Source organism: Ciconia boyciana, chromosome 3, assembly GCF_034638445.1.
Source record: "Ciconia boyciana chromosome 3, ASM3463844v1, whole genome shotgun sequence".
In the NCBI taxonomy this organism is placed as follows: Eukaryota; Metazoa; Chordata; class Aves; order Ciconiiformes; family Ciconiidae; genus Ciconia; species Ciconia boyciana.
The window spans coordinates 66,662,910-66,686,077 of record NC_132936.1 but is presented as its reverse complement, the minus strand read 5'-3'; the positions used below and the strand labels follow the sequence as shown (position 1 = coordinate 66,686,077).

General features: G+C 44.1%; 1 protein-coding gene across 1 annotated transcript in view; it reads left to right on the top strand.

Moving 5' to 3' along the window:
* The first annotated feature begins 9,737 nt into the window (after positions 1-9,737).
* Positions 9,738-23,168, top strand: part of TXLNB (taxilin beta) — a 29,782-nt gene continuing 16,351 nt past the window's right edge. Inside the window, exons 1-3 of the mRNA XM_072857928.1 lie at positions 9,738-10,140; positions 12,767-12,858; positions 16,661-16,831. Of these exons, the coding sequence (XP_072714029.1) occupies positions 9,738-10,140; positions 12,767-12,858; positions 16,661-16,831 (666 nt within the window). The remainder of the gene's footprint in view (positions 10,141-12,766; positions 12,859-16,660; positions 16,832-23,168) is intronic.

The window sequence follows — 23,168 nt, the reverse complement described above, 5'->3', positions numbered from 1 at the left end:
TGACCATGCTTCTGTGTCTCAAGACCTTTATGAGGGCGATTTCTAAATTCTAATTATATTTTTTATGTTATACATATTTCTAAATCCTTCATACATGCTATACTTTCATTATATATCTTACATATCTGCTTGTTACTATATATTATCATATTATATTATATAATTATGTAATGGCATAAGTATATTATGGTACATATTTAAACAGAATGGATCAATTTTATTTCCAATATAATTAACTGAAGTAGTGGCCTGCCAATGGGAAGCAGTGAATGAATTCCTTGTTTTGCTTTGCTTGCGTGCACGGCTTTTGCTTTACTTATCAAGCTGTCTTCATCTCAACCCATGAGTTTTCTCACTTTTACCCTTCTGATTCTCTCCCCCATCCCACCCAGCGGAGTGAGCGAGCGGCTGGGTGGGGCTGAGCTGCCAGCTGGGGTTAAACCACAACAGTGGTATTGCAGGAATTGGTTCTGCCCGGGTACAGTGTAATTTGAAAGACCTGTATCTTTCCAAAAATAAACCAAAACCTGTTCAGCAGGAAAGCCGTGAAGAACTCCTTCAGGTTCCTAGCGGGGTTTCCTTGCTGGAATCAAAAAATGATGCTCTCACCGATACAGATTTGGCACGGAAGTGGCAGGCCATGGCAGTCCACTGCAGTCTGCATCCCTGTGTGTGACGTGATCGGGAATGGTTGTCTCCAGGTTTTCTTGTGCTGCTGGCAAGCGGGGTCTCATGGAGCAGAGCAGCTACAATTTGCTGAGGGGTGCAGATGGCTCTTTTCTGGCCAGTGCAGAAGGCAGGAGACCCTCCCCAGCCTCTTTACCTTCTGTCAAGAGGCTGGCCTGCAGGCCAAATCAGTCTGTATGGCTTCCAGAGGATATTAGGGCTTCTGTAGAAATTAACCTTTCATTTAGGTGGAAAAAGAAATAAAGGCTTGCCATTGCTTGTGGCGGAAAAAAACCCACCCGAACTTTTTAAAGTGCCTTTAACCAACACAGTATTGCCTTCAGACAGAGTCTGCATTTTTTAAAGCCCTTGAGCATTTGAGAGGGATACTCTAAACTTGAACTGTTGGTCTTCTGCCTAAACATTCCCATGGCACACAAAAAGAATAAATAAACCCCCCAAAAGTAACTGTTTCAATGCCAATGACATTAGCACTGGAGGGAGGGAGGAAAGCATCAGCAGGTGAGAGCTGAATGTTGCAGTTGAGGAAAATGGCCAGGGGAAAGAAAGGAAAAGATATGTCAGAAAAAGATAGGGAGAAAACCCAAAAGCTTCAATAGCATTGACTTAACGATGAACTTGTGGTCCTTCCATTTGGTAGGGCTGAATGCACTGAATATCATATAGAGCAAATTATAAATATAGGTAGATATTTACTTTTTAGTGTTTTTTTTTCCCCTGGGAAGCCTATTTCTTCAGTAGATTTATGCTGCTGCTGCTGCTGTTTAATCCAGAAACAGGCAATTTCTGTGTAACGTTACTAATGACATCAGTGGAAATGCCACTGCGCAACAAAGAGAGTGTAGGGTTATGGATATGCAATCCAGCTCACAACTGAACACAACTGAAAAAGAAATTCAGCCTCGTTGCAGCAAATTCTCAAGGAGTGGTCTAGCTTTAATATGGGGAAAGTACATTTCTCCTCTTTGTCATGGATTAGAGAAAGCTTTTCTTTGTCTTCCCCTAAACAGGGACATGAAATGCCCAAAGCATTGCAAAAGCAGAAACCTCAGAAGCAGTGCAGGTTTCACAGAGAGGGTTTTCAGCCAGCTCTCTCAGCTTGCCAGATGCCACCATCCCAGCGTGCAGAGTCTGAATGCCAATCCTCGTCCTCAGCATGTAAATTGCCTGCATGGCAGTTTCAACACACTCCTTTAAATTTCTCACTCTGAGTTTTCCTCTCTGTTCTTAAGGTGGTTGTTTCAATTCACAGGCCCAAATCCAGCAGATCCCTTTTAATCTTCCGGAGCTACACACACATGCTCCCCTCATACTCGGGAACACTGATTTTTATCTGCCCCTTTCCATTCCCTGACTGTACCAGAGACTGTTTTCTTTACTTGCATATTCAGAAACAACTCAGAACATGTAGCTTTGGATTTCTTGTAGCTAATTTTTATAATGATGACCCCAACTAATTTCCTGTTATCAGTACGCTCTGATGTCTCAAGGACATGACCAAGTTCCCACTGCCGAGTGAATCCTTGCATGCCATTTGAGTTACGATAAGGGTCTGTGTGCATGCTGTCAGTCTGTTGCAAAAATGAGCTAACACGTAATAGCTTTAAACCCAGTGAAAGAGGGTGAAGCTGAACATGTCTTGCCTTGTGTTTGCCAAGGAGTGAGGATATGCCAGAGTAACTTTCTGCAACTCAGCTGTTGCTTAGCTCCTTGGTAGCTCAGTTCTGCATTTTGATCTCAGAAACCCTGGAGGTGATTTTATTTCAAACGAAAAATAAACAGGAGACTGGAACATGAGAATTCTCCAGTCAAAACAGGAGGAGCCCGAGGAGCCCGCACAAACACTCTTATCTTCACTGGTATTCTGCTCACTCAAGCTGCCCTGTCACAAACAACCCCAGAGCTTTATCTTCTCTCAAAACACGTCCAGCTGGTTTCCAACCCCCTCCAAAAGATTTGCAGCAGAAGACCCTGACCTTGCAAGCTCCCTTTCATTATCCTTAAATCTGTGACTTTCTTAGGAGCACTACCGAGCCACCACCACTGTCTCAAGAAGATTCGAAGAACTGATTTTCCCTTAAGCCATGGTGCCCACGCATCCCCAGATAATATGAGCTGCCTTTTCCAAGTAGATAAATAAGATTAATAAGAAACCACCCCAAGTATGTTCTTTCCATCCCAGAGACACTATCTCCACAAATATAGCAGGACCTTTAGTCCTCTCCAGTGAAAGTCTGGGATGCTGGTAACATATGGACTATTTCTGAGCCAGTACTTCTTGATACTGAGCTGCCTGGTACTGTTTTCTCTTATATCCCTCATAAATGAGGTGCAAAACATTTCTGGATCCTCTAGCGCCATGCAACAACAGTTCGGTTTGAAGGCTTACTCCAAATCATTGTAGTATACATGTGGTTTTCCTCCTATTGTTGTTCTGAGCCTTATTATTTTTCACTGGAGCCAAAGTCCCATTTCTCTTTTCATAGCACTGGCTGCCACTTCCAATACCAGCTTATTGCATCTCAGTTATTTGCATATTTGTGCATTAAACTGACCTACATCTCTCCCTAGGGAGAGGGCAGCAGATGGTCCTTAGGCCATCTGGCATCTCAAGATGCCGCCTGAGTGGTTTGTGGGTCACAGCAGTGGGAGATGCTGGTCGCTGGATAAAGAGTGCAGCCGAGCTCCCTGGAGAGTGCTCTGCTGGTTTGTATAAGCAACTTTGGGCCACTGTGAGCTAGCACCATAACGTGCAGAAAGTAGGTCAGGCAGGCAACGAGAACATTTGTTTGAGAGCTCCTGGGATCAGGGGAACAGCTACACCAGCCATCTCCATTGGCATTGCTGCCCCATGGGAGAAGCTGGTCAATTCACTGGAGGGGCACCACGGTGGCTGAGGCTGGAGCACTTGTCCCATGAGGAGAGGCTGGGGGAAGTAGGATGTTCAGCCTGGAGAAGACACAGCTTTGGGGTCCCCTAACTGCAGCCCCACAGTACTACGAGGAGATTATCAAGAAGACAGACAGGCTCTTCATAGGGTTGTAAGGTGGGAGGACAAGAGGCAATGGGCACAAGCTGAAACAAGGGAAGTTCAGGCTAGGTATAAGGAGAAACTTTCACCACAAGGACAGTTGGGCAGGAGAACGGGCTGCCCAGGGAGGTCGTGCAGTCTCCATCCTTGGAGGTTTTCCAGACTAATATAAAGCCCTGAGAGACCTGGTCTGAGATCACAGCTGAGCTTGCTTTGAGCAAGAGGTTGAACTAAAGACCTCCTGTGGTCCCTTCCAGCCAGTGAGTCTATGATTAAGAATCAGTCTGGTTTTTAACAAATCCTGCCCAAATCCCAGGTTGCAAAGGGCAGTCACAGCTGGGAGTTCACATTATGGAAAGCCATCCCAGTCTTTCTGGTACAGACAGAAAAATTAGACCAAGTTTGACCAATCCATAGTCAATACAGACAAATTTCACACAGCACAATGTGTCAAGTCATTGAAGGATTAAGACTTGATTTTGAAGCGTATCAGTTGTGTATGAATCCTTTCTTTATTTTCTCTTTCTGAGGGCCCGAGTCTCTGCTCTCTCGTGCTATCTCTGTCGGAGCAGAGAATAGCCAACATAGCTGGCTTGTGCTGCCAGCTATCAGGCAGCCTCCCTGCTCGCCTATCAGAGCCAGTCCCCTGCAAAGCGCACATTCAGTCTCTGCAGTGTTTGCTCCTGCTGTGTCATTCTGTCCTTCCCCCCTTGCTTGGTCTTCCCGTCCCTCTTCCCTCGGTGGCAGGATTACAGTACCAGTGTCCTGTTGCTGGCGTGCCCTTGTCTGAGCTTTCTGCCTGACTTTTTTTCTCTGCTCAGCTCTTCTCTTTGCTCCGGTAAGTCTGATGAACAGCTTCCTTGCTGTCACTGCTTGGTGGCATGGCTCAAGGGCTTTAATCTAAGTACTTCCCTTTGGGACTGTCAGCCCACGTTTTCTAGGAATAGCCTTAAAAGCCTGGGCACCGTGTGACCTGTAAGGAAAACAGGCAAGTATCTAAGGCTGTTGGTGAAAGTAAGAAAAGCTTCTCTAAAGAGCGATAAAAAAAATTAAGCTGACTTTGGTAGAGTTTGCTTTTAAATGAGACTAGGGGCCATGGCTGGTTTGCTACAACAGTAAGTGATCAAGACGCAGGTGCCGCATGAGAGGTGAGGCAGGGGACTTCAGAAAGTCTCCAAGTCTGTTTGTTTCCATGCTTGATGAAAACCTGCCACGAAGTCTTCGAATTTTTGTTCAGTTTTGTACAACAAAATTGTGCGTAAATCATGAAACTATTCAAATGTAGCATGTAGTTGATAAAGCTGATTTTATCACTGCTTTCTGAAGTAATACATAGGACAGTGTCTAGGCTATAACAAGGCACTTGTATTTTTCTGGAGGGTAGCTGGAGCTACAGTAGTGTGGGCTGTTCCAGAGTTTAATATGTGCTGCTTTGAGGTGTTACTATAGTTCAATCTGGTGTTATGTTGAGGTAAAAATTCAGATTTGATCAGCATATGCTGGCTGGTGTAAGTATATGGAACACTTTGTTTTAGAGAATTGGGTGTGTGTATGTGAATTTTGAGCATAAAGTGCTAAATACCATTGCCCATTTTAGAAGTGCTTAAAATAACTCCTGGCTGCAGAGCAGGTGCCATGTGTCCTTCTGCTGGATACATGGGGAGGCAAGAGCTAAATATAGACCAGTTTGTAAGCCCTCTAGAAGTTCAAGCTGCAAGAAGCAAAGGAGGAAGCAATTCCCATGAGGAGGAAGGGGAAGTGCTCTGTTTAAAAAAGATAAACAAAACTCTGCGACAGAATGCAAGACGGTCTGCCAGAGAAGCTAAGAAGAGGACGTTTGTTTTGTGCTTTGTTCGTGCCGGGACGGTGCCTCAGCAGCAGCGTCCGCCCCGGCGGTGCGAGAGGCAGGCTGGCGCGGCACCCGGCACAGGGGACAGTTTTCCCAGCAGCAGAAGGATGGCTACTGCAGCCCTGCTAAATCAGGCGCTGACTGACCTTTTACTTTGGAGCTACAGGCTGATTTCAAAGCACAGCAAAAGCAAATCGTGCCGTAAATGTGAAATGTTAAGGGATATGGTCAGAGACAAAGAAACTCAGCACGTTACCAGACTGAACTTAGCAGCCCACCTTTTGCTGTTGCCTCTGAGTGCAGCTGTGGCTACGCTGCGTGCTCAGCCTGGTTTTGTGCCTTTGGAACCAACCGCAGACTGCTGCTGCCCCAAGCACCAGTCTCGCTGTGGGACAGCAGGCATGGCCACAAGTCCTCCTAGAGAAAGGCATCAGCCTGGGACCGGTGTCTGTCACCTCCCACATGAGGCTGGAGGTCACCTGTGCCCTGAGGAGCTCCATTGCTCTCCTGGGTTATCCCAAGTTTTTCATGGAGGAAGAAGGAGAATGGAGAAAAGCCTCTCCCACAGTGGGGAGGCAGTAGCACCCTCTGGCTCTTGGGTTTTTTTCCCACTAGAGGAGAGGAGGACCAGAGTGACTATCTGTAGGCAGCAACCACAAGTGTCAGGGATCAAGCTTCCATCCAAAACACCAGGGCCATGAAAGATACTGATCTCAGGGCTGTGGAACAGGTCCAGGATTTGGGAGCGCAGGAGGAAAAGAGTAAACAAGGTGCAACGCTCAGACTCAGTCAGATAACTGGTCAGTCCTCCCCCTCGCCATAAAACAGGGTAAGGCCATGTTGGAAATTCAGGTGCCTGGAGGCAACAGTAATGGTAGTAGGAGTTGCAAAACTCAAGAGGTCTAAAATTGAGCAAATCTCAAATTCCTTGAGGAACCAAGGGATTTCTCTTCTGAGCTCAATCACCTAATTTTTAGGCTTTACTGTGTCTAAGATAGCGTATAATGTAAACACTTTGGGTCTTGCTGAGATTGGCACCGAAAGTCTTTTATGGCCTGATAAGGAAGAATTCCTGATGTACATCAAGGTTAAACGGGCTGGAGCATGAGGAGGACCAGGGCCAACTGCAGTAAAATCTCCCAGCATCAAAGGCTGTAAGTGGGCTGCTCTCAGCAGATGAGAGCTGCCCTGTCTCCCTAAATATAAACTCTGTGATGCTGGGGAAGCCGTTACACAAAAGAAGGTGCAGAAGTCAACGAGCATTGTGTTTGTGCTGAAAGTAGTTATCAGACCTCTGGTTTAGCCTGAAGGAGAATGGAATAAAGCATTAACATATTTACTTGTCCATGTAAATACGATCCCCGGTATGAGCCGTCAGGTGGGCACCCTTGGGTTAAAGGTTCATTGCTGGGTATTTCTGTGGTTCCTGCCTGCTCGGGCTGGTGGCCTGAACCTCAGCAGATGTGAATTGCCATGGTTTCAGAGACTAATTATTACTAACCCCTTTCTATCCAGGAATGTATGTTAGGGAAGATTTCCTGTGAGGCCAGCTTTTAAACATCTTGTGTCCTTGATGCTAAACAGCCAGTTTCTCTTTCATTCACCCATGTGTTTCACTTATTACTGAGAAACACTCTGTATAAATTGATTGCTGCTGTTGATTTAAAGCCCACTGTGTTTGCAGGCATGCTTAGTAATTCACATAGGAGGAAACCTTTAGCCGGACGGTGCTGCTCCATGAGCAATGCAGCTGGGAGTTGGGAGGCAGCCAAGGGGGAGAGTCAGGGTGCAGCAAGGACCACATCAACTTGTGCCTTCTTACAAAGAGAGGGAGATAGGCAAAAGAGAAATTCGTATTTGGAAATGAAGCATTTAGCAATCCTGTTCTCCTTCTGTGATTAATGTATTACAAAAATAGCTGGTTTAAATCGGGGATGTACTTTGTGAATTTTTGTTCTGTCTAGACAAGAGCTGGTGATCCTGGGTTTTCTAGCTGATTGATCGCCAATTGCCAATTAGCTCAAATTAATGAATACAACTGTAAACATTAGTCTGAACATGTCAGAGATAAACACATATTTTGTGGAATTTCTAGCTTAGCATTTACAATAATCTTACTGACCTTGAATTAATTGGCAGTCAATTAACTCTAGTTAAAACAAGATTACAAACTGTAGTCTAACATTCATGCTATCTGGAATTATTTACCTAAATTGCACATGCAGGGTCTAATCTTTCAACGTAAATTAAACTCAATATGAAATCAAATCAGACAGATAGATAGAATTTTACAATCACTTTGCAGTGACGTAATGACCATGCCACAAGCAGGAAAGAAAGAATGGGATGTGTCTGTCTGTCTGACAGGGTCTGTGGGACCAGGTCCAACCACCTTCCCAAGCCGTTCCTGCTGGCGAGTTGTACCTGTCGGAGGACTGCAGGGGCATGGATTTATAGCTAACAGTTTTCAAGCACATCCTGAGCCCTACTCAAAGCTTTCAATTATAGGCCCACAACTAATTGCTTGAGAGATGATAAACCATAATATTTGACTATCTTACCTGTAAGCCCAGTCAAATAGCTAGACAATCAAATCTTGAAGAACGTTGCCTTAGCGATGGCCATCGCTGCACTTCCAAACATCACTTTGACTGGGGAGAGTTTAATAACAAACACCAACTCATGTATTGCAGTAAATTACATCTCTTTTATCATATACTGCATTTAGCCAAGTTAGTTTATGATTTCGAAAGCTGTAGAAATTTAGACACCATAGAAGATATACGTTCAGCCAACTGAACAGGGAACAAAGTGCTTCCCAGTTAGCTCCATGTTTTCAAAGCAACCATAAGTTTCAAAGCAACTTATTTTAAAAAATAAGAAAGCAACCACCTCAGATGCTGGAACAGAACTGAGAAAGCAGTATTCTTCCTTTCTTCGTTCCCCATTGGCACCATTGTAAATCATACCATTAAAGGGAGGAACAAAAATCAGCCTGAAAAAGAGAGAGAAAAGACCTATGGCTATAAAGAGCACAGAGTCTGTAGTCAAGCAGAAGTGGGGGCTAGGTGAGACCCACCTATGCACCCTGCGCCTCCTGAGGGCAATGCAGCAGCGACAGCAGCTCTGCTGGCTCTCTGAGCAGGAAGGAGCCTTCTCTACACTGAGTTTTCCAGCTGCACGCAATCAGAGATGCTGTTTGTGCTGGCCCACCCCTTGCAGGAGCTGGGGAGCAGGTGCCCAGGACACTCTCGCTGACACCCTCATTGCCAGGTCCTGGGTAAGCCAGAGCAGCCTCCAGAGGAACACAGACACATGGGGGGCTCTGGATTCACCGGGCTCAAAGTGCAGCCGCTCAAAGACGTGGGAAAACAAAAGCTTGCCTTTGCAAATTGGGAGCAAATTATGTGAAATTTGCCCCAGAAAACACCACGGACTATCAACCCATGTTATGCCTGATCGGTTTTACTTCACTGTGATTTATTCTGTATTTGTACTTTGTCAAACAAGCTGTCAGCAGCACACAGCAAGTACAAGAGAAGAGCGGTTTATAGCTGTTTATCTTATTCTTTGCTGTTATTGTGACAGTACCAAGCCAGGCCACTTGTAGATCAAGCACCATGCTGGGCTCTCCAAGAGCACAGCACAATTTTCAGTTTGCTTGTTTCATTTAAAATATTCCTTTTTTGTGATTATTGACTTCAGATGTGCCGAGGGGGCGGGGGGGGAAATAGGAAATGAAACTGATGCAGCTCTGAAGTGAAGCTGCCCATATGGGTAGTCAGTGTCGCAGGTAAACAGATCAAGAAAAGTAAAGAAGTGGCAAATAGTATGTTCAGGGAGGGAAGTGGTATAAATTACTCAGGCGTCGTTTCGTGTGTTATCGCTGGCAACGTGAATAAGAGGTTTTGATTTTTAAGTATTAGGTTTGTGCAGGCTTTTCCTCTTGGAAAGGATATAATTTGCTTTTCTCCCTGCAGGCAAATCACCTTGGCTGTTTGTTTAAGTGTGACATATTTATCAAGCCAGAGCCAACGGATGAGCTGCTGTCCCAGATTCCACACAAAATCACTCACGTGCTGGCCAAGCTTTGGGAACAGTTAAATGACTAATTTTATGTGCTTTTAAATTAACCCTCCATTTGTTTGCTGTCAAGGTACTGCACCAAGCATGGAGAATGACCAGTCTCCCACCTCGCCTGGGCAGGACATCCAGGGGCAGAGCGGGGACAAAGCTGGCCCCAGCTCACAGCCTCCCACTCCAGCCCCTACAGAGCAGCCCAGCACCCAGCCCGAAGCAGCCGTGTGCGACATCTCGGAGGAGCTGAGCCGGCAGCTGGAAGACATTATTAAAACCTACGGGTCTGCTGCGAGCCTGATGGAGAAGGAAAGTGCTGCTACGGGAACCGACAGGCCTGAAAAGGGAGAGCCAGGCGGCGTGGAGGATGCGGAGTATGAAGATGCAAATGAGGAGGGTGAGAAAGAGAAGCTGGCTCCTGGGGATGCTTCCAGAGCAAAGGAGCCCAGCGGCAGCAAGGAGCAAAAGCTGGAGAAGAAAATCCTGAAAGGACTAGGCAAGTACTTATGTACTTATGCATCCCTTCCACGAACAGAAGTAAAACCTCCCTGGTCCTTGCTCTTTCCCATGTTAAGCCTCCGCCGTGGATGATAGGGACCTCTAGTTACCACTGAAAATTACGGTGGCTGTTACAACTTCTCTCTAAATGATAATTATTTTCAGCAATTACCCGACAGATGCACGCAGGCTGTATCAGGTATTAGTCCTTTTAAAAAGACAAAAGCTTAGGATTATATCACACAATTCTGATACACTATCGGGCCACCCAAACTAGTTAGCCAAAGCTGTGAGACTGACAGCACACTGCACAAAGTTGCTTCTTAGACAAAGGAAAACCTGGCCTCTTGTTTGTGCCTCTAAATTTTTTCTTCCCCTGCTTCCTCGGATATGACTTCTCAGCGGTCATAATGGTGCTAATGGTGCTACTATGTGGCGTGGGAATCTGCAGAACAAATTCACTGTCATGCCCAGGTTGTTTTTCATCTGGCAGACCTCTGAACTCATCACGGATTATACGAAATAAGCCAATACGCTTATTGTCTCTAAGCACAGTGCTTAGAGAGCACCTTGGCCACGGCTGGGCTCTGTTGGCTGAGCTGGAAAGAAGTCTCAAAGTTTTTGTAAAGTATTTCTTTCTGCTGGGCAGCCACTAGAGAGCAATGTAGTTACATCCCAGTCTAGCAAACATGTAATGTATTTCAACTCCCGCCAATCTTCAAGCCTCTCCTTTGCGTGAGTACCCAAACCCAACCGCAGACTAAGCCTATAGAAAAATCACTGCAGGACGTTCTTACAGACAAGGGACTGAGCACAGGACAGAGCAGGGATTTTTTTCCCCAAATTCCTTGAATGTCCAGAAGAAAGTTCCTTGGTTTCTGTTGCCCTGGCTTTGGTGCAGTTATTGGTACGTCTCCAAGATCAGTGAAAACACTACCAAAGCACAGTTCTCCAGCTGCACTTGCAAGAGTTTTCACTCCAGGATTTTATTTTAGCTCTCTTCAACTTATTTATACTGGTGCTGTAGAGAGAACTTAGTGTGAAATAGTGGATTTTCTCCACAGGCAGTACTCCTGGACTGCACTAGACTTGAAGTAGAAAAAGTCCAGCCTAAAGCAGAAAGCAAATTTGCTCTCACAGCCTCAGGAAAGAGGAACATTTGGAAAAGCACGGCTGAGCCCCTGGCACCACAGCCATCTTATCTCCAGGGATGCCAGGGACATTTTGTATTTGATGAAGAAGTGGTGTTCAAGCTCCAGCTCATACTCAGGGCTGAAATGAATACCAAGAGGTATCAGAAGAGAAGCAATACATAACTGACTACACAGTGATTTAGCTATGCATGCCCAGATAGTTATTAGACTGTCTCTGGTATCGATACTCTCTTCACCAATTCAGGGAACAGATTTACACCACTATCATGTAGCCCAGACCTGGCTGGCAGTACCAGCTGCTGTCTGATTGTTTCCATCCACACCATAGTCTCCCTCCCTAACTTAATCTTCCTTATGTCTTGTATGGATTGAACAGCACAGGAGCTGAGTACACCAGCTTTGATCAGTTTTCGCCTGCAAAGAGATCTGTTTTCTGAGCCTTCAGGGTCCAGGCGCTTTCCATCCTATTTCAGTCAAATGTGTCATATATGTGACCCAGTTTTGTTACAAAAACATTAAGTGAAAATCAGATTATAAAGGACAAAGGCATTTCACAGCCAGTGCTTTTGTTAGAAGACAGCACATTACTGAGGGCTGAAATGGAAGAAAATTCAAGCATGTTTGTTCTTGTGGGGAGAAAAAATCAACAGGAATTCATAGCAAAAATGATTCCTTTCACAGAATCACAGAATCGTATAGGTTGGAAAAGACCTTTAAGATCATCAAGTCCAGCCGTAAACCTAACACTACCAAGACCACCACTACACCATGTCCCTAAGCACCTCATCCAAACGTCTTTTAAGTACCACCAGGGCACTCCAGGGCACCACTTCCCTGGGCAGCCTGTTCCAATGCTTGATAACCCTTGCAGTGAAGTAAAATTTCCTAATATCCAGTCTAAACCTCCCCTGGCGCAACTTGAGGCCATTTCCTCTTGTCCTGTTGCTTGTTACCTGGGAGAAGAGACCGACCCCCACCTCGCTACAACCTCCTTTCAGGTAGTTGTAGAGAGTGATAAGGTCTCCCCTCAGCCTCCTTTTCTCCAGGCTAAACAACCCCAGTTCCCTCAGCCACTCCTCATCAGACTTGTGCTCCAGACCCTTCACCAGCTTCGTTGCCCTTCTCTGGACACGCTCCAGCACCTCAATGTCTCTCTTGTACTGAGGGGCCCAAAACTGAACACAGTATTCGAGGTGCAGCCTCACCAGTGCCGAGTACAGGGGCACGATCACTTCCCTAGTCCTGCTGGCCATGCTATTTTTGATACAAGCCAGGATGCCATTGGCTTTCTTGACCACCTGGGCACACTGCTGGCTCATATTCAGGCGGCTGTCAACCAAACTTTCCTTCCAAAATGCCTCATTTCTCCCTGAGGTTGTACAGATTCATGCATCAAACAACCAATTTCATAGCAGTACATCAGCTACAAACTACCTCTACCATCAAATCTCTGCTTCTTATTTTTTTAAGGGAAGGAAGCCACCCTACTGATGCAAAACTTGAACAAGCTGAATACTCCAGAGGAGAAGCTGGACCTGTTATTTAAGAAGTATGCTGAGCTGGTTAGTACAGCATTGGTTCTCTTCTGTGCAAACTGTCTATATGGGAAGGTATAAAAACCATATGCCATGCAGCATGGTTAAACGTCATGTAGTAGTAGCGTCTATCCTGTTAAGTGAATCCCAAAATAATTGTCAGGGTTAAATAATCAATTATGGGTGAGAAGGAGGAAAAAAGTAAAAAGAGAGGAAAACAAGCTGGACTTTGGGTTAAAAAGTTGATGAGGCAGAATATTTGTACTTAAAGGCAAATCTACCAAACCGACCCACAATGGAGACTAGTGTCTAGGCTCCTGCCTTCACCTTCTGCAAGGTTTATGCAGGTGTTGCTTTAAATTACATATCAGTGATTTAATCAAAATGAAAATAATACAGGGTTTAGTATAAAATGTTAGGAAGCAGAAAATCAGAAAATAAAGAACTGAGGCTAATCAGGAGAGAAACCACAACATAGTGAAATGAAGAGTCAAAGCCCCTGCCACCAAAAGGTCACCCCTGTAACAATGCCAGCTACCCGACTCCGTTCTTTCCATGCTTAAGATGGGTTATTTTCAGATCAAGCATTTTCTTCTAAGTAGTTAAAGGGGTCTATGGCCATAAGCTGTGGAAATCTTACAACTGAAAAGACTGCAGCATTTTACAGTTTGTGGAGTACTGAAAAATGTGCCAAGCAGAACATTGACTTTATAATTGATTTTATGCACAGATGTGTCCATGTCTCATCATAATGTGAAGTTCAGCTTTCCCTTTTTTCATGTAAATCCTCTGATTTCATAAATTGGGCTCAGGCAGTTATGGTTTAGCCCATGCTTAAGGGGACTTCCTGCCCACGGATTAACTGAAACAGGTCTTCTTTTTCCTCTGCTCTCCACTGCATTCAAGCATTGTTGGCGCACTGTGTAAAACAGGGGCCATATTGCCAGTAACCCATCCAGGAGAAAAGTGCCAAAACAAAAATACTGAGCATTCATTTTTGACATCCTGCGCAACATCACTAAAATAAATAGTTTAATAAATACGACTAAAAGCTTGTTGGAGAAAGCCTTACACTGCTCACTCAGCACGGCTGAGGGGTGTAGTGTGCTTAATAGCTTGTCAGCAGTCAGCTGCAGTAGTTACCACTCTGTCTGCTCCCTCTTGTCCATCTCCATCACACACTTCAGGTCACTTTTTGTTTTTGCTGAAGTATTTTCCAGCCAGTTCAGCTCCTCGGTCCGGTGAACCATGTGGTGACACAACCACTTGTTGCAGCACAGCCCAGGGGCTGGTGCAGCCATGTGCCAGGCTGAGCTGGGTGCTGGCAATGGCTTCAGCTGCATTAGATAGTGCTGCTCTGCCTGTGCCTGGGGACCCTACGCAGCACCAGCACTTCCCACAGCCACCCAGCTATATGCTATTTAACTGTTAGCACATACCCTGGCACAGTCTATCGTGACGGGTACACTGGAAAATGGAAGGCATCAGGGAAGAGCATGGGCTGGTGTGAAAGAAGCCGTGCCTGCGGGGACACGGCAGGAAGACAGTGTAGCCATTTTGAGCACAAGCCACGCCACGCTATTCGCCATCAGAGAACATTTTATTCACTAATACTGGTGTAGGCAGAGTGGTTGGGGTTAGTAAAGCAGACTGTGCTGTATTTTAGCTTTTGCCTACAAATGGCTGTTGCAGAATTGCTTGTGACTGGTTTATTTTCAGACGTCCTGAGGGTCTCGCAACTGCTGGGTGCAAGAACTATACACTAATACATAAATATGAGTTTTGTCATTGTCTGCAGTGGGGTGAAGATAAAACTTTTTTCCTAAACTGAGAATTTATGTCTCTAGGTCAGCCTTCAAAAATCAGAATTCCTTCTATTTTTAGTTAATTTTAGCTAATATTTCATTAGCTATTCTTAAAAATTTAGCATTGAGGGCCCTTTTGTCATTCCTATTTATGAGTGAATTCCCTTCCTCAGTGCAAAAGTAACACCATGTCTTAGACATTCCTGAGAACTTTGAAATACAAGTTTTAGCGCAAGCCCTTTTTATGGGAAAAAAGAGAAAAAGAGATGCTTGGAAGACTTCTCATATCACAATTAAGACCTATTTTATTCTAAGCCCCCTATCTCAAGCACAGCTTGAGTGAATTATCTAAAATTTGGATAAATCATTATCTGCTCAGCACAGGCTGCGCATGCAAAATGTGAAGCAAAAAGAACCTTTTTGTGTTTTTAAAAGGGAAGGGGAAGGGGCCAAAATCAAGCTTGTAAAGGAAAACAAATCTCAGCCCTAATTACAGAGAGGCTATTTTTTCCCTACAATATTAGAAAAATGATTTCAGCTAGTGCAGCTTGATTAGATGCAAAAGCCCCTATTCTGATCTACTGGGGTAAGAACACACAATACACATGCGGAAAGTTGAGCATAAGCTGTAAATATACTTCAAGCTGGTGATTGCATTGTTTTGTGGTATGCCTAGCTGTGACTTGATTGATAATACACAGAGTTCCGTACTGTAAGCATAAATTACAGAACATCTGCAGAAAACAGATCCTAGGGCAGAGAAAGTGTAAAATATGATGCCTGTTGACTGTCTTGTTTGAGCTGCACATCATTCCCCTGCACTCACAAACTTTCCCAGTCATACCAGGGTTAATAATTAATACTAGTGGTACCATATTATTAGATAATGTAACCTTAATAGCAGCTATTATTATTAGGGTTTGCACATTGCAGCTCACGTGCTGCTGTTTTTCAACCGGAAAACATCTGGACTTCAGAAATGTCTCGCAATGTATGCATGCCTGTAATACAGCAAGGAGAGCTGCTGTGCATTGGAATGGGAGAAGAAATCTTTAAAAGCTTCAGAGGTGAAATGCTTCTTTGACATGTCTGTTATGGTGTAAGTTTGCAGTGCAGGAAGTTTTTTCAAAACAGCCAGTAATAGGCAGGTGTCAGCAGAAATGACCGGTCTGTGGGGGGACTGCTATTAGCAATTCTGTTGCTGCCCCTTATTCCCCCTCCAAATACACCCTCTTCCCCACCAGCCCTCTAGGGAAGGCAAGAGCCATGGACCCACAGGAACAGCAGGTTCCCAAGTGAACGTCAGGGACTGTCCGTATTTTCTTCAGTAATTACATGGATCCAAAGAGCCCAAAAGAGGTTTGATTCCCTGCAACCCACCCCCTTTGATGATGGGACCTTCAGAAACACAACCGACAGACGGTCCCACGTGTGTCCGTGAGCAAGAGGACCCTGCCAAGAGGAGGTGCCCATGCGTCGTTTTGGGGAACTCTTCCCTGAAGAGCATTCTCCTCCATCAGCAGCAAAGCCCCCACACAGACGGCATCCCTGGTCTCCAGCACCTCTTTTGCTGTTGTTTTTTCCAGCAGGTTCCTGGGTATCTAGGAAGCCGCTTCTTGTTTAGGAAGCCACAAAACAGAATGAGCAACTGTTGCGTTATCTCATGATCTGGAGAAATCTCACCGCATAAAGCACTACTGGCTGCTGCAGTTCCTAACATTGAAACAAAAATAAAACCTCACAGCTGCCCTTCAAATAAATTCAAACCAAAGAAGGAAGGGCTGAAATGGTGTGACAAGAGTATTAAAAATTATGTTCATTCACCTACACCACAGCACACTTGGGACTGTTGCAGCGAGCAGACTTGGGAGTCCCTCCAGGTTGCTCACTCCTCTTCCATTAGAGCTGAATAATAGAAAACATTTCCTTGAAAAAGTGTGTCCGCTTTCCCAAAAGCAAAAGAGCTCATTTGCTTTTCTTTCCTTTTCCTCTTTATTTTGTTTTAATCCACATTCTCCACCCAGCTTGAAGAACATCGCGCTGAGCAGAAAAAGCTCAAGTACCTGCAGAAGAGGCAGGCCCAGATCACCAAGGAGAAGGACCAGCTGCAGAGCGAGCACAGCCGAGCCATCCTCGCCCGCAGCAAGCTCGAGAGCCTGTGCCGGGAGCTCCAAAGGCATAACAAAAACCTCAAGGTGAGTGGTGGCCTTATCAAGGTACCCGGCAGTGGCGGGGAAGAAGATGCTGATGCCTTCCCATCTTGGTCTAGTACCAAATCAAAGGGACATTTGCAGCTGCACGTGCAATATATAATTATATGTATGCTCTAGTCTTGAGGCCCATTTACACCAAGACCCCTTTATTCCTTGTTTGGAAATATTCAAGCACTTTTGGACTTTGAGTTTGCCCACATTATCTGTAAGCCCTCTTTGTGTTATCAGGGAGCTCAGCGCAGAGAAAATCAATGGTGCTAACAGACCAGGTCCCTGAGACTGCAGATGCGAATGCATGTGCATGGACAGAATAATAGGAACACCAGCTTTGCTCCAGGGGACTCACAGAAGGCTGGTGGGGGTTTTCATGTAATTTGAACACTTGGGCATTTTCAAGTGATCTGTAAGAGTTAGTCAATCAGGACATTTGCCTCAAGACATCAAGCCTCAAGACAGGAAGGACACCGACGCTATGGAAGTTGTTTGGAGCATCAGTTTAAAAAGGAAATTTTCAGGAGTGTCAAAAGGCTGGGATCCATATGCCATGTCTGCCTATTGCTTGGTGCATCATGCCATTTAAATGTGAAATTTATAATATGATTATGCTTCTTGAGAAATTTCAGGTTCAAGAAGTACGTTTCTGTTGTGATCTTCCTTTTTTTCCGAGTACATGTTAGTGATGGTGGTGTTATTATTATACCAAAAGCCTCTGCTTTGATCTATTTAAAATCCTTCTTTATGGGGATATGGTTATGTATAGAATTACACATATGAATTCTCAGCAGCAAGAATTTCACCTGATATAACCTCTATTAATGGTAACGGATTTTCATTCATTTCCACCAGCTCAGGAGTGGGCCTTCAGGGTTTAGCTCTGACTTCTGTTGTATGTTGGTAAGAATATAGCTGGGAGGGGGAATAGCCATATATACACTCAAACTGTGCACTAGTAGAAGGACAAAAGAGGTTTAACATATAGTTAGGAAAACTAGAAACAAACCTCTGTGTGCTCAGTTATAGTAGTGCAAAACTGGTAGTGCCAATTAAATTTGTGCGTGTCGTTTGTACCAGACCTGAGCTACACCTCGATACTGATCCACACTGATTTACCAGACTGTCTTTGGGCAAAATCTTTCAACAGAAATACAAGCCAATTTTAAAGTGATTTAAGAGTACAGTGTACAGTGCTTTGCAGAGACTTAACTGAGATTTCTAAAACAAACAAATCATGTCAGGGGAACAAATCAGTGGAAACTGGGGTATGGAGAAAAACTGATTATATTTGGAAAACATATTTGGAACAGGTTTTGTTGAATCCCTCACACGATTTCCCAGCTATCATATGCTTATTAATCTCACTACTAGAGAGCATGATTTTTCCTTTCTCTTTGCATATAAATACTTCATTACACATTTCATCTTTACATGTAGGAAAGTCTTTTTCCAACATCTTTCCACTTGTTGGACTGTTTTACTTAGGGACAAGGTCCCCTAAATAAACCTATCCATTTCAGACTCAGTTCTGATTTTTATCCTGTACCTATGCCAGGTGAGCCAGGAAAGGTACCCGAGCTGATATTGTAGTAGGAACAAGTGGTCACATTTTGGCCACGTCTTTCCAAGAATTTGGAGGCCTTTCAAGAAACCCAGAATACTAGCTTTCCTCTGGTTCCTGTGCTTTCAGTGTAAAAACAACAGAGTTAAATAAGACAGTAAGGCAAACCATACTTGCAGAATGAATGAGGATTACATTAATAAACAAAGGCATTCAGTATCTTTATCCAGTTTTGTCTCTCTAAGAATTTTAACATAATTCTTGGAATGTTTGCCTTTAAGCTTTAGCTCCTGGACATCTGTGAATCTCCAGAACCTCATCTGTTTATTTAAATAAGTGCAATTTTCTTTTGCTTATGACTGTACTGAGAAGGCCTAAAACAGGAGAATCCATAAAATGTTATTTTTAAAATCTCCTGCTTAAGTCATTTTTATTTTAGTTTTGGCAGGACAGAGAAGCTGATTCATAATTTTTTAGCACTTGGGATTAGCACTTCTGATTATGTTCCAAAGTATGGAAAATAAAAACTGTAGGAGATTATGTCATTTCAATAGCACAGGAGAAACCTGGCCTGTCCAGATCACGAACCTCCTCTGACTTGCCATGTGGTACATTATATGCACATCACGTCATGCAAATGTCGTCTTCACTTATCTGGTGTGTGGAATTCCCATTAACTGGAGATTGGTGCAGCCAAGTGGTGATGAATATGCAATGTGGAGCTGCGCTGAAAATCCACAGTGCAGATCAGAGAGGAAAAATTTCTGGTTAGTATTGGATACTGGCCTCAAAATCTGACTTACTGTCCAGCTATTCAGATTATTTCCTTGCAGTTACACTTCACAGCAGAAAACAGATGTCTAATTATCCCTCCAAGAAAAGCGGAATAAATGTTCGTGAAATAGCAGAATGTGTTCCCACTGCAATAGAGAGTAGCTCTGCTAAGACCAACAGCAACTCATTTCTCTGCATCGTGTTCGTGTTCTGCCAGTTATCTGACAGTTCGGTGGCTACTTAGCATCTTGGAGTGACGTGAACATCTCAGGTCCCTTGTCCTTCCTGCTACGGGGCATTAAGCAATGACTTGCATACAAATGTCACAACAGTCAACAGCTTCGATTGTGGGCTCAGCTCCAAACTGCAGACCTTGAGGCTCAGACCATGCTGCCTGGGAATGAGGAGAACGGGTTGTTGAAAATGAGGAGTCCAGGCTCATATCGTCTTGGCTGGTATGACTTCAGCCTTCTTGACTTGCCCCAGAGAGAGAAGGACCAGAGACAATCCCGCCCTTCTATCTGCAAATTATCTCACATTCCAGTGATAAATCCCACACTGCAAAATATCCTTGTCTTAATTTTACAAGGTTTTACTCAATGCATTCTTACATTTTTAGCAGTAAAACATAACAGTGATAGCAGTATTGCAGTGGGACACAAGAATATATCTTCGATAGGGTAGATATAGAGCACAAAGATTAAGAAAGGGCAGAGGAAAGGGAAAAATAGTTTATGGCTGGACTTTAGTCTTCCACAACTGGAAATCTAAAAACAATTTACAATGCTTTATTTTTGTCACTAAAACTGAACACTTATTAAAACTATTAAAAGAATAAGCACAGAGTGAAGCAACTGACAAGGCCAAGCATGGTTTGTGTGTTATGAATTCACCATGATGCTGCTGAGAAGTCACCACCCCAAACACCCGCTGCTCCGCTCCCTACAACCGAGCAAGCCAGGAGCTCTGGACTCCACACAGCTACTTCAGCTGTAACGGCAGTAATGCAAAGCAGAAGTCAGTCTTCAAGCCTCCAATTTGGGAGTAAACTTAAGGATCTTACTTGACACTGTGGGGTCTTGAAATAGGAAGGACTAAGGAACCTACTGGAAAAAAGTGCATTCTCTCAGGTTACAGGGACAGGTATAAGCAAAGAGTTGGGGCTGTAGCTTTGTGATAATAAAACCTGAGTGATGCTGATGGTTTGGGGTTTGCCAGACTGTGCCTGCCCAGGTGAGGTGGGTGAAGGGGAGCCAATCCCGCAGCCCCGGAGCAGAGCGGGCAGGGACGGAGGGCTCTGCTGGTGGCACCGTGGGCATCCAGCCCCCTCCCTGGCTCCAGTGCAAGTGCATCCTCAGCCGCAGGCTTTTACAGCTAGTAAAGGCTCAGGTTTAATGCAGACACCTCCAAAGACCTATCACTATTCCCATGGTATTATCAGTAGCACTTAGACATCGAAACCGTATTACCTTAGGGACTGGGCACCAGCCTGCTGTCAGCTGGGCAGTGGCAGCGTCGCCGCCAGCTCCGTGGCACAGCAGAGCACCGAGGCACAGAGGCGTTTGCTTCCTTGGCGCAGGGAAGAGGCAACGCCTGCAGGTCTCTGCACAGTGTGTAGCCACACACTCACCTTTCTGCTCAGCCAGCTCCTCTCTCCCACACCCACCCCAAATCTGTAACTGGGATATCAAGGATTTAACAAATCACTGCCATTTTATGAGGGACTCTGAGGAGCTCTCTGGGACACACCCCAGCCCCCCAGGCAAATATCCTCCTCAAATATCTTTTTCTCCAAAGCAGAAGAGGTCAAGAGAAATACTGTGCCCTGCAGCTAACTGCTTCCTGGCTCAGTGTCTTTTACCATGAATCTTTGTATTGTCTCTGTGCTCTCTATAATTATTCTACCTCAGAAGAGAGGATGAGCAGGAAATAAGATCCTCTGAGTAACACATGCATGGGTTGTTTTTTTTTTTTTTACATTTGCATGATTGCTACTCTCAGGATGTCTCGTTTCACCTTGTAACAGAACTGTGCAGTGTGACTTACGCACAATCCCCCAATTTTTTGTTTTATATTCAGCTGGATTTATTACTCCAGAGAGCTTTAAATCACAGCAGTGACATGCTATAACACCATTTGGTCCACTGAAACAATAAAGTATTTTTGCGGAAGGATGTTTTGAAGCCATAGAAATAGGACTCCAGGCATGCAAGTTCAATTTCTCACTCTGTCTTCAACTTCTTGAAGTGAAAGCACCTGATCACTCTTCTCCCTACTCAGGGCTGCACCTATACAATGGAGAACAAAGAGGCATGAGCAGTTTTTTAAACAGTATTATAGAGGTAAAATGGAGCTCTGACTTGACCAAAACTATCTAGGAATTCAAGTTAAATTTGCCAAAGTTTCAAACAAAAATAAAAAGGACGACATTGTAAGCATCCCCTTTCAAAAGAAAATGAAATGTTTCATTTTGGGAATGCTAAAGCAGTTGATTTTAAACACCTTCTGAGTAGCATTTTTAACTCTACTTTGGAACACCATTTCTGTTTCAAAATAGTCCTAAAAAGAGTTAGACAAAAAGTAACTACAAACAGAACACAGCTCAATTTCTGGTCAAGCAAAATGTTTCAGGCTAACTCAAAATCATTCTCACCAATTAAAAAAATAATTAAAAAGCTTCTCTTTCATCTTGCTGCAAATTTTTCATGTGTCCGGTTTCCAACCCAGGTACTGAACCAGGACCTCCCCAAGTCACTTGCCCGGCTCCATCTGAAATTCTTTCTTCCTCTTAAGAGTGAGAGTCTTCCTCTTAAGAGTGAGACTCCTAAGGAGTCTCCTGAGAGTCCCAGTCCTTCTGGGCTCACACTCTGTTTTACTCTGTTAGTGAGTACACACGTGTTCTTGTGTAAACTGCAGAGCACAGCAGGGCTTCATGGTCATTTCTGTGCACTATGGTATTATTAGCACAAATGGCCCCAATACTTTCTCCCGTCATCCAAGGCGTTGTCATCTCTATCCCGCCCGGTCAGCAAAAGGACAAACATTCCCTACCTTGAACAGCAGTTGTCCAAGATCAGGCTTGTGTTGTGCATGCTAAGTAGAAATTGGGTCATTTGGTATTCATCTTACTTTAGGAGTGGGGCCTGAATCACACCTTTTATGTCACATTTATGATATAAATTATACTTCATTAGAGTCGGCTAAGGCCTTATTCAAGTATATTTATAGAAAATATCCATATGCAGTGTTATCAGAGATTTTTATGTAAATGACTATGCTAGTTGAAACCTTATTAGACTATGCCATTTGCATGCTGTGGAGTGGGTTCTTAATGTGGTTCTGGCATCATTTGTAACTACAGCAGATATGGTCCTAGCCACTGTACATCAGGATTACATTCCCTAGAAGGGCAGACTGCCCTGGAAGCAAATAAGTAGGGAATAAAAATAGTCCATGTTTCTGGATCCAAAGCAATGAATCCAGATTCTTTCTGCATTGTCTTTTATGTAAACAAATCCAAAACAGAATTTCAATAATTGGTTAAAAAAAAATCCATTGATCTTTCTCCAGGCAAAATTCTGATTATCTGCGTTGATTCTGTAAGAAACAGCCCAAAAGCTTTCCTTGATTCCACTGCCTAATATACTAGTGCAAATGTCAGTGTCAGTTAAAAAGCTAAGGAAGGAAAATTGAGGAATTGGGAGGGATTCTACAGAAAGTGATGGATTTCTCTTAAAAATGAAAATCCCAAAGACCATGAATTTGATATGATTCCTAGTTAAAAGGAGGCATTTTAAAGGGTGATTTTTTAATTAAATAAAAAATAATTTCACTAAAAGAGCTTTTGACTACTTCCATATCTACTTCCATGACTACATGACTACCTAAATATCTTCTTCCAAAGCAAAAGCTGTGCTGCAGTATCATGAATCAAGACATGTGTGTATGTCCCCTTTTCCAGGCTTGGTTTGATCTGAAACTCTGCTCTAC